The sequence below is a fragment of the Salmo salar genome, chromosome ssa11 (assembly GCF_905237065.1).
Source record: "Salmo salar chromosome ssa11, Ssal_v3.1, whole genome shotgun sequence".
NCBI lineage: Eukaryota > Metazoa > Chordata > Actinopteri > Salmoniformes > Salmonidae > Salmo > Salmo salar.
In genome coordinates, this window is record NC_059452.1 from 47,443,848 (window position 1) to 47,456,347 (window position 12,500).

General features: G+C 43.8%; 1 protein-coding gene across 1 annotated transcript in view; it reads left to right on the top strand.

Moving 5' to 3' along the window:
• Window positions 1-12,500, top strand: part of otog (otogelin) — a 108,997-nt gene that overhangs the window by 81,630 nt on the left and 14,867 nt on the right. The window contains exons 35-42 of the mRNA XM_045688871.1: window positions 164-253; window positions 898-1,084; window positions 2,168-2,388; window positions 2,524-2,662; window positions 3,166-3,354; window positions 3,503-3,712; window positions 8,855-8,959; window positions 10,416-10,547. Coding sequence (XP_045544827.1) covers window positions 164-253; window positions 898-1,084; window positions 2,168-2,388; window positions 2,524-2,662; window positions 3,166-3,354; window positions 3,503-3,712; window positions 8,855-8,959; window positions 10,416-10,547 — 1,273 coding nt within the window. The remainder of the gene's footprint in view (window positions 1-163; window positions 254-897; window positions 1,085-2,167; window positions 2,389-2,523; window positions 2,663-3,165; window positions 3,355-3,502; window positions 3,713-8,854; window positions 8,960-10,415; window positions 10,548-12,500) is intronic.

Genomic DNA, 12,500 nt, shown 5'->3' on the forward strand with positions numbered 1-12,500 from the left:
CTTACACCCTTATATAATGTAAAATTCTCAGGAAATGATCATTATTCATTCACATGTCGAGTAGTTGTATATGACTTTAATCCCTTTTATTAGAGATTCTTAGCCTTTATAAATAAAATAAAAAAGTAATATGGAATATTTATTTTTCTGTTTCCATCCAAAGTTGCTGTGGAATTTCACCAACCTGTGTCTAGTGGTTTTGAACATTACCCACAAGTCCAACCACCTGGTCATCAACAGACTGCAGAGGAGGGTCAGTCTGTTCCTTCGTCTCTTCTTCATCTCTTCTTCATCTATTCTTCATCTCTTCCTATCTCTTCTTCATCTCTTCCTATCTCTTCTTAATCTCTTCTTCATCTCTTCCTCATCTCTTTTTAATCTCTTCCTATCTCTTCTTCATCTCTTCCTATCTCTTCTTCATCTCTTCCTATCTCTTCTTCATCTCTTCCTGTCTCTTCTTCATCTCTTCTTAATCTCTTCTGCATCTCTTCTTAATCTCTTCTTAATCTCTCCTTCATCTCTTCTTCATCTATTCCTGTCTCTTCTTCATCTCTTCCTATCTCTTCTTCATCTCTTCTTCATCTCTTCCTATCTCTTCTTCATCTCTTCTTCATCTCTTCCTATCTCTTCTTCATCTCTTCTTCATCTCTTCCTATCTCTTCTTCATCTCTTCCTATCTCTCTCATTCTAACTAGCCCTTCATTCACCAATTTAACTACGGACAGAAAGATACAATCAAAGTCAATGTCAAGTAGAAAGAGTTCATCCTAGACCTAAAAAGTGATACGATGTTAATTAACTTGCCATACACACAGTAGTATTTGTAGGCCTATCTATATTAGGAAATACAGTACCCCTCAACATATAGGATTTTCACATATCTTTTCTCTCTGTCAGCTGTATGTGAACTCGAGGTACGCCAAGCCGAGGTTCAAGAAGTTTGGCTTTGAGATCCTGGACACCGGCAACATGTATTTGATCCGTACACCAGCGGGCCTGAAGCTGCAGTGGTTCCACAGCACGGGCATGTTGGTCATCGAGACAGAGAGCTACAACAGCAAACTGCCCACCATGGGCCTCTGTGGTATGTTGTGTAGTTAGAATTTATGAGGACACTGGTATGTGGTTTACCAGGACACTAGTATGTGTTTTACCAGGACACTGGTATGTGGTTTACCAGAACAATGGCATGTGGTTTACCAGGACACTGGTATATGGTTTACCAGGACACTGGTATATAGTTTACCAGGACACTGGCATGTGCTTTACCAGGACACTGGCATGTGGTTTACCAGGACACTGGCATGTGGTTTACCAGGACACTGGCATGTGGTTTACCAGGACACTGGTATATGGTTTACCAGGACACTGGTATGTGGTTTACCAGAACAATGGCATGTGGTTTACCAGGACAATGGCATGTGGTTTACCAGAACACTGGTATGTGGCTTACCAGAACAATGGCATCCATTTGAAGTGGAGTGGTATGGGGGCTGGTTGTAGTGTGCTTCCCAAGTGGTACCCTATTCCCTATTTATACCACTACTTTTGCCCCGGCCCTGGGGTCAAAGGTAGTGCACTAGGAATAGGGTGCCATTTGGGACGTACCATAGGACCTCACCTGCTATAACCATTCAGGTTGAGTAGGTGCCATAGATTGAGTAGGTGCCATAGATTGAGAAGGGGCCATAGATTGAATAGGGGCCATAGATTGAGTAGGGGCCATAGATTGAGAAGGGGCCATAGATTGAGGAGGGGCCATAGATTGAGAAGGAGCCATAGATTGAGTAGGGGCCACAGATTGAGTAGGGGCCACAGATTGAGTAGGGGCCACAGATTGAGTAGGGGCCATAGATTGAGTAGGGGCCATAGATTGAGTAAGGGCCACATATTAAGTAGGGTCCCTGAGATGTTGTGCATGTTTCGTAGGTGAACGTGCCATTCCTGAAATAATAACGCTGTTTCATCTTCTGGCTCCCCGCTCACTATCCCTCCCTTCTTGCATTCTGGCCATGGCCTTTCCACCGACGCATGCTCTCTCTCACTCTTTCTCTCTCGCCTCTCCCCCTCTGTTCCCCTCTACCGATCACCTCTCCCTCCCTCTCTTACTGCATCTCTCTCTCGCTCTCTTTTTCTCTCCTTGTGTCTCTCCCTACTTCCCCCCTAGGCTGCTGTGATGGTAACCCGGCCAACGACCTGATGCTGTCCAATGGGACGACAGTCGGGGAGAGCGAAGACCCAGCGTTGTTCATCGACAGCTGGCAGGTCCCCAACACCACTAGTTACTTCAGCCACAGCCGGCGCAGAGAAGTCAACTGTTCCACCAGCGACTGTTCCCAGTGTATGACCATGCTCCGAAACACCTCCTTCAGCCCCTGCCATGCTTTTGTAGGTTCACTGCTTCTCTCTCTCTCCCTCATCATACAGTACCCTCCCATCCCAATACAGTACTGTAGATGTGTTTAAACATAAAACAGATGATTGAAAAAAACGTTATGTTTTATTTCTTCTAATGTACCGCAGGTTCCTCCCAGTACGTTCTGTGAGGTGTGGGTACGTGATGCGGAGTACGTCAACAACCCGTGTGTAGCGCTGGCTGCCTACGTGGCGTCTTGTCACAAGTTCAACGTCTGCATGGAGTGGAGGAGCCCAGACTACTGTCGTAAGGACTGGCTTTATTCTACTGCACTAACTGTCAACATGGCTTCCAAAGCACAGTCAGACACATAAAGCCATACACTTACAGTATAATGTTTTAATGTCAGTCAGTACACTATAATGTTTTAATGTCATAATGTATAATGTTTACATGTCAGTCATGTCATTAAATACACTTACAGTATAATGTTTTCATTATAATTACATTTATAGCCAAGTCAGGGGCGGAACGACAGATTTTTACCTTGTCAGCTTGGGGATTCGACCCAGCAACCTTTCGGTTACTGGCCCAATGCTCTAAACACTAGGCTAACTGCTGCCCCACTTACAGTATAATGTTTTCATGTCAGTCAATACACTTACAGTATAAGGTTTTAATGTCAGTCAATGTCATTGTGTAAAACAAAAGACATAAGAATATTGAATCAAGCTCTGCCGCCTGTCGTGGTTCTGATAACGTTTATGAACAGTTTAAAACAGTGTTGTCTCACCTCTCTCCTCTCCCAGCCTTCATGTGTCCAGACCAGCTGCGTTACCAGGCCTGTCTGCCTACCTGTACAGCCCAGTCCTGCTCCAACCATGACTTTGACCACGACCCTGAGCAGTGTACAGGCCTGACAGAGGGATGTGTCTGTCCTGAGGGCACTCTGCTCCATCGACCCTACTCTGCCCTCTGCATCCCCCCTGAGAAGTGTGGTAAGCCTTCACTGATCAACCTCCGCAAAGCACCCGGTCTGGTCTGGTCTTTAGTGGAATACACTTATTGTAAGTCACACTGAGTAAGAACATCTGAGTAATGCATCTTACACTTCAATACTTTTCTATCTGTGTGTGTGTCTCCCAGCCTGTACGGACAGTTCGGGTGTACCCCGTGCTCCTGGCGAGGTGTGGAAGGCGTCTAAAGATGGCTGCTGTATGTATCGCTGTGACAACGACAGTATCGTTCCCGTGGAGTATAACTGTTCTGCCGTGCCTCAGCCGCTCTGCCGCAGGGCCGGGGAAGTGGTCATCAGTCTGGCAGATGACACCTCCTGCTGCCCACAGAAAGCCTGCGGTAAGAAACTGGCACATTGCTATTGTACACTGTACAATTCAAGTTAGGTTAACCTAAAACATAGTTGGTGTCACATCCTGACCAGTATAAGGGGTTATTTGTTATTGTAGTTTGGTCAGGGCGTGGCAGGGGTGTGTTTGGTTTGTGTTGTTGGGATTAGTTGTATGGTCCTTATTTTTATATTTCTACGTTCCCTTCTAGGTGTTGTATTTCTTTGTTTTGGCCTGGTATGGCTCTCAATCAGGGACAGCTGTACATCGTTGTCACTGATTGGGAGTCATACTTAGGTAGCCCTTTTTTCCACTGTGTTTGTGGGAAGTTGTTTTTGCACTGCTGTGTGTAGCCTTCAAGACTGTTTAGCTGTCGTGCGTTTTTTCTTGTTTCGTGTTCGCTTAAATAAAGTTTAAGATGTTCACGAGACCCGCTGCGCCTTGGTCCACTACCTTTGACGACGGCCGTTACAGTTGGTTAAACCAAATAACTTAAACCAGTGGTGGAAAAAGTACTCGATTTAAATACTTGAGTTAAAGTAAAGATACCTTAAAGAAGAAAAAAAAGAGTCACCCAGTAAAATACTACTTGAGTAAAAGTATTTGGTTTTAAATATCAAAAGTAGATGTATTTGCTAAATTATACTTAAGTATCAAAAGTAAAAGCACGAATAATAAAAAAATAAAATCCTTATATTAAGCAAACCAGACGGCACAATTTTCATGTTTTTTTTGTTATTGACGATTAGCCAGGGTCACACTCTAACATCATTTAAAAACAAAGCATTTGTGTTTAGTGAGTCCATCAGATCAGAGGCAGCAGGGATGACCAGGGAAGTTCTCTTGATAGGTGTGCGAATTGGACCATTTTCTGTCCTGCTAAGCATTAAAAATATAATGAATGCTTTTGGGTGTCACGGAAAATGTAAATAAAAAGTACAGAATTTTCCATAGGAAAGTTTTTTTTTTTTAACTAGGCAAGTCAGTTAAGAACAAATTCTTATTTATAATGACTGCCTACACCGGCCAAACCTGGGTCAATTGTGCACTGCCCTATGGAACTGACAATTACGGCCGGTTGTGATACAGCCTGGATTTGAACCAGGGTGTCTATAGTGACGCCTCTACCACTGAGATGCAGTGCCTTAGGTTGCTGCGCCACTCGGGAACCCAAGTAAAAAGAAATATAAAAAGTGAAGTAAAGTGCAGATACCCCAAGAAACGACTTTAGTACTTTAAAGTATTTTTACTTAAGTACTTTACACCAATGACTTGAACCAACTTAGCAAAGTCAGCTGCTGTCCTATGAAAGCCTGCAGTAAGACACTGAGTTAAAACCATATCTTACGGCAAAAACGAACTTCTGGATATCAGGACAGCGATAACTCACCTCGGATTAGACAAAGATTTTTTCTTCAACAAGCACAGGACATTCTCCAAACACCCGACTAGGCCAACATCCAAGTTATTAGCAAGAGAAGAAGGTAAACCAAAATAAACACATACACAACAAAAACACAACGACTAATAACAGGCCGGTAAGGCACAAAGCTATACACAGCACAATCTCCCACAAAACACTAAAACAAACACATACCTATTTATAGGACCCTCAATCAGAGGCAACTAGAAAACACCTGCCTCCAATTGAGAGTCCAATCCCCAATAAACTAAACATAGAAATATAAAGAACTAGACTAAACATATAAATACATTAACATAGACCAGTGCCCAAAACCCGGAATAATAAATCAAATACACCACTAAACACACAACCACCCCGAACCACATAAAACAAATACCCTCTGCCACGCCCTGACCAAACTATAATAACAAAATAACTCCTATTACTGGTCAGGACGTGACACACAGGTACAGAGGACACAGAGCGGGGTGCCTCGTTAGGACCCGCAGAAGGCGAGTGGGAAACCTGCCGTTACCGTCAATATTACTTGCCAACGTGCAATCATTGGACAATAAATTAGACGAGATACGATCACGAATATCCTACCAACGGGACATCAAAAACTGTAATATCTTATATTTCACGGAATCATTGTCTCTAGATTTTGCTCGCCTGAAGTAGAGTATCTTGTGATGAATTGCAGACCACACTACTTGCCTAGAGTTTTCAGCTATACTGTTTATTTACCACCACAAATGGATGCTGGCACTAAGACCACACTCAGTCAGCTGTATAAGGAAATAAGCAAACAGGAAACCGCTCACCCAGAGGCGGCGCTCCTAGCGGCCGGAGACTTTAATGCAGGGAAACTTAAATCAGTTCTACCTAATTTCTATCAACATGTTAAATGTGCAACCAGAGAGAACAAAATTCGAAATCACCGGTACTCCACATACAGAGACGCATACAAAGCTCTCCCTCGCCCTCCATTTGGTAAATCTGACCACAACTCTTTCCTCCTGATTCCTGCTTACAAGAAAAAATTAAAGCAGGAAACACCAGTGACTCGGTCTATAAAAAAATGGTTAGATGAAGCAGATGCTAAACTACAGGACTGTTTTGCTATCACAAACTGGAACATGTTCCGGGATTCTTCTGATGGCATTGAGGAGTACACCACATCAGTCACTGGCTTTATCAATAAGTGCATCGAGGACGTCGTCCCCACAGTGACTGTACGTACATACCCCAACCAGAAGCCATGGATTACAGGCAACATTCGCACTGAGCTAAAGGGTAGAGCTGCCGCTTTCAAGAAGCGGGACTCTAACCCGGAAGCTTAAAAGATATCTCGCTATGCCCTCCGACAAACCATCAAACAGGCAAAGCATCAATATAGGGCTAAGATTGAATCGTACTATACCAGCTCTGACGATCGTCTTATGTGGCAGGGTTTGCAAACTATTACAGACTACAAAGGGAAGCACAGCCGCGAGCTGCCCAGTGACACAAGCCTACCAGACGAGCTAAATCACTTCTATGCTCACTTCGAGGCAAGCAACACTGAGGCATGCATGAGAGCATCAGCTGTTGCGGACGACTGTGTGATCACGCTCTCCGTAGCCGACGTGAGTAAGACCTTTAAACAGGTCAACATTCACAAAGCTGCAGGGCCAGACGGATTACCAGGACATGTGCTCCGGGCATGTGCTGACCAACTGGCAGGTGTCTTCACTGACATTTTCAACGAGTCCCTGATTGAGTCTGTAATACCAACATGTTTCAAGCAGACCACCATAGTCCCTGTGCCCAAGAACACAAAGGCAACCTGCTTAAATGACTACAGACCCGTAACACTCACGGCCGTAGCCATGAAGTGTTTTGAAAGGCTGATAAGGACTCACATCGACACCATTATCCCAGAAGTCCTAGACCCACTCCAATTTGCACACCGCCCAAATAGATCCACAGACGATGCAATCTCTGCTGCACTCCACACTGCCCTTTCCCACCTGGAGAAAAGGAACACCTATGTGAGAATGCCATTCATTGACTACAGCTCAGCATTCAATACCATAGTACTCTCAAAGCTCTTTACTAAGCTAAGGATCCTGGGACTAAACACCTCCCTCTGCAACTGGATCCTGGACTTCCTGATGGGCCGCCCCCAGGTGGTGAGGGTAGGTAGCAACACATCTGCCACGCTGATCCTCAACACTGGAGCTCCCCAGGGGTGCGTGCTCAGTCCCCTCCCCTGTTCACCCACGACTGCATGGCCAGGCACGACTCCAACACCATCATTAAGTTTGCAGACGACACAACAGTGGTAGGCCTGATCACTGACAATGATGAGACAGCCTACAGGGAGGAGGTCAGAGACCTGGCCGGGTGGTGCCAGAATAACAACCTATCCTTCAACGTAACCAAGACTAGGGAGATGATTGTGGACTACGGGAAAAGAGGACCAAGCATGCCCCCATTCTCATCGACGGGGCTGTAGTGGAGCAGGTTGAGAGCTTCAAGTTCCTTGGTGTCCACATCACCAACAAACTAGAATGGTCCAAACACACCAAGACAGTCGTGAAGAGGGCATGACAAAGCCTATTCCCGGTCAGGAAACTAAAAAGATTTGGCATGGGTCCTCAGATCCTCAAAAGGTTCTACAGCTGCAACATCGAGAGCATCCTGACTGGTTGCATCACTTCCTGGTACGGCAATTGCTCGGCCTCTGACCGCAAGGCACTACAGAGGGTAGTGCGTACGGCCCAGTACATCACTGGGGCTAAGCTGCCTGCCATCCAGGACCTCTACACCAGGCAGTGTCAGAGGAAGGCCCTAAAAATTGTCAAAGACCCCAGCCACCCCAGTCATAGACTGTTGTCTCTACTACCGCATGACAAGCGGTACCGGAGTGCCAAGTCTAGGACAAAAAGGCTATACATTAATGTACATACTACCTCAATTGGCCCGACCAACCAGTGCCCTCGCACATTGGCTAACTGGGCTATCTGCATTGTGTCCCGCCACCCGCTACCCGCCAACCCCTCTTTTACTCTACTGCTACTTTCTGTTTATGATATATGCATAGTCACTTTAACCATATCTACATGTACATACTACCTCAATCAGCCCGACGAACCGGTGCCTGTATGTAGCCTCGCTACTGTTACAGCCTCGCTACTGTATATAGCCTCGCTACTGTTATTTTTCACTGTCTTTTTACTGTTGTTTTATTTATTTACTTACCTATTGTTCACCTAATACCTTTTTTGCACTGTTGATTAGAGTAAGTAAGCATTTCACTGTAAGGTTGTATTCAGCGCACGTGACAAATAAACTTTGATTTGATTTGTAACAAGTTGACCTCTACTAAAAAATGATGAATCTGATGGCCCTGAAAACAATTGTGGAGGAACTTAATGAGTTCAGAGCTCAACTCAATGTGAACAGGAACTTGAGTTCCACTTTAAAAATGTAGGAACAATGTTTAGGTGGCCATGATGTAATGTGATTGGTTTGTATTGATCTGATGGTGTCTGTCTGTCTGTCTGTCTGTCTGTCTGTCTGTCTGTCTGTCTGTCTGTCTGTCTGTCTGTCTGTCTGTCTGTCTGTCTGTCTGTCTGTCTGTCTGTCTGTCTGTCTGTCTGTCTGTCTGTCTGTCTGTCTGTCTGCCTGCCTGCCTGCCTGCCTGCCTGCCTGCCTGCCTGCCTGCCTGCCTGCCTGCCTGCCTGCCTGTCTGTCATCCAGTTTGTAACCAGACCCTGTGTGACATCTTCCCCCCGGAGTGTCAGTATGGAGAGAAGCTGGTGTCTTATTTCAGAGAGGACTCCTGCTGTCCAGACTACGTCTGTGGTGAGGGAGCCTCTCTTCTGTATAATCACCACCACTAGGCCATATGATGATACTATGCTATATGATGATACCAGGCTATATGATGATACTATTCTATATGATGATACTATGCTATATGATGATACTAGGCTATAAGATGATACCAGGCTATATGATGATACCATACTATATGATGATACTATGCTATATGATGATGCCAGGCTATATGATGATACCAGGCTATATGATGATACCAGGCTATATGATGATACTATTCTATATGATGATACCAGGCTATATGATGATACTATGCTATATGATGATACTAGGCTATAAGATGATACCAGGCTATATGATGATACCATACTATATGATGATACTATGCTATATGATGATGCCAGGCTATATGATGATACCAGGCTATATGATGATACCAGGCTATATGATGATACTATTCTATATGATGATACCAGGCTATATGATGATACTATGCTATATGATGATACCAGGCTATATGATGATACCAGGCTATATGATGATACTATTCTATATGATGATACCAGGCTATATGATGATACCAGGCTATATGATGATACTATTCTATATGATGATACCAGGCTATATGATGATACTATGCTATATGATGATACCAGGCTATATGATGATACTATTCTATATGATGATACTATGCTATATGATGATACTATTCTATATGATGATACCAGGCTATATGATGATACTATTCTATATGATGATACCAGGCTATATGATGATACTATTCTATATGATGATACCAGGCTATATGACGATACCAGGCTATATGATGATACTATTCTATATGATGATACTATGCTATATGATGATACCAGGCTATATGATGATACTATTCTATATGATGATACCAGGCTATATGATGATACTATTCTATACGATGATACCAGGCTATATGATGATACCAGGCTATATGATGATACCAGGCTATATGATGATACCAGGCTATATGATGATACCAGGCTATACGATGATACTATTCTATATGATGATACCAGGCTATACGATGATACTATTCTATATGATGATACTATTCTATATGACAATACCAGGCTATATGATGATAGTATGCTATATGATGATACCAGGCTATATGATGATACTATTCTATATGATGATACCAGGCTATATGATGATACTATTCTATACGATGATACCAGGCTATATGATGATACCAGGCTATATGATGATACCAGGCTATATGATGATACCAGGCTATATGATGATACCAGGCTATACGATGATACTATTCTATATGATGATACTATTCTATATGACAATACCAGGCTATATGATGATAGTATGCTATATGATGATACCAGGCTATATGATGATACCAGGCCATTGAGATAGATGTGTTTAAAATATGTGTTGTGTGTATTTCTGTGTGTATTTCTGTGTGTGTGTGTGTGTGTGTTGTGTACAGAGTGTGACCCAGAGCGCTGTGAGTCAGACGTCCCAGCCTGTAGAGAGGACCAGACCCTCATCGCCACCAGGGCTGATGGCAGCTGCTGCCTGGCACACATCTGTAGTGAGTCAACCACAACCATGACCACAATATAACCACAACGCAACCACACCGCAACCACAACCATGACCACAACATAACCACAACGCAACCACAACCATGACAGACCTGCACCATCCCACAACATAACCACAACCATGACCACAACATAACCACAACACAACCACAACCATGACAGACCTGCACCATCCCACAACATAACCACAACCATGACCACAACATAACCACAACCATGACCACAACATAACCACAACATAACCACAACCATGACAACCATGGGCTCCCGAGTGGTGCAGCGGTCTAAGGCACTGCATCTCAGTGCTTGAGGCGTCACTACAGGCCCTGGTTCAAATCCAGGCTGTATCACAACCGGCCATGATTGGGAGTCCCGTAGGGCGGCGCACAATTTGCCCAGCGTCATCCGGGTTTGGCCGGTGTAGGCCTTCATTGTAAATAACAATTTGTTCTTAACTCAAATGCCTAGTTAAATAAAGGTTACATTTAAAAAAAAATATATATATATATATCCTATATACACAACGTTAACAATGTGTATAATGACATGACTAAGAATTATATTGTGGGATGATGCAGGTCTGTTATTTTTATTTATAAATAAATATATAAATAAAAATAACAGACCTGCATCATCCCACAATATAATTCTTAGTCATGTCATTATACACATTGTTAACGTTGTGTTTTTCTGTCAAACTGTGTTTTGTCCTTTGTGACTCCTTTCTCCAGTGTGTTGATGTGTCTCCTTTCTCCAGTGTGTTGATGTGTGTCCTTTCTCCAGTGTGTTGATGTGTCTCCTTTCTCCAGTGTGTTGATGTGTCTCCTTTCTCCAGTGTGTTGATGTGTCTTCTTTCTCCAGTGTGTTGATGTGTCTCCTTTCTCCAGTGTGTTGATGTGTCTCCTTTCTCCAGTGTGTTGATGTGTCTCCTTTCTCCAGTGTGTTGATGTGTCTCCTTTCTCCAGTGTGTTGATGTGTCTCTTGTTGATCTTTCTCCAGTGTGTTGATGTGTCTCCTTTCTCCAGTGTGTTGATGTGTCTCCTTTCTCCAGTGTGTTGATGTGTCTCCTTTCTCCAGTGTGTTGTTGTGTCCTTTCTCCAGTGTGTTGATGTGTCTCCTTTCTCCAGTGTGTTGATGTGTCTCCTTTCTCCAGTGTGTTGATGTGTCTCCTTTCTCCAGTGTGTTGATGTGTCTCCTTTCTCCAGTGTGTTGATGTGTGTCCTTTCTCCAGTGTGTTGATGTGTGTCCTTTCTCCAGTGTGTTGATGTGTCTTCTTTCTCCAGTGTGTTGATGTGTGTCCTTTCTCCAGTGTGTTGATGTGTCTCCTTTCTCCAGTGTGTTGATGTGTCTCCTTTCTCCAGTGTGTTGATGTGTCTCCTTTCTCCAGTGTGTTGTTGTGTCCTTTCTCCAGTGTGTTGATGTGTCTTCTTTCTCCAGTGTGTTGATGTGTGTCTTTCTCCAGTGTGTTGATGTGTGTCCTTTCTCCAGTGTGTTGTTGTGTCCTTTCTCCAGTGTGTTGATGTGTCTCCTTTCTCCAGTGTGTTGATGTGTCTCCTTTCTCCAGTGTGTTGATGTGTCTCCTTTCTCCAGTGTGTTGATGTGTCTCCTTTCTCCAGTGTGTTGATGTGTGTCCTTTCTCCAGTGTGTTGATGTGTGTCCTTTCTCCAGTGTGTTGATGTGTCTTCTTTCTCCAGTGTGTTGATGTGTGTCCTTTCTCCAGTGTGTTGATGTGTCTCCTTTCTCCAGTGTGTTGATGTGTCTCCTTTCTCCAGTGTGTTGATGTGTCTCCTTTCTCCAGTGTGTTGATGTGTCTCCTTTCTCCAGTGTGTTGTTGTGTCCTTTCTCCAGTGTGTTGATGTGTCTCCTTTCTCCAGTGTGTTGATGTGTCTCCTTTCTCCAGTGTGTTGATGTGTCTCCTTTCTCCAGTGTGTTGATGTGTCTCCTTTCTCCAGTGTGTTGATGTGTCT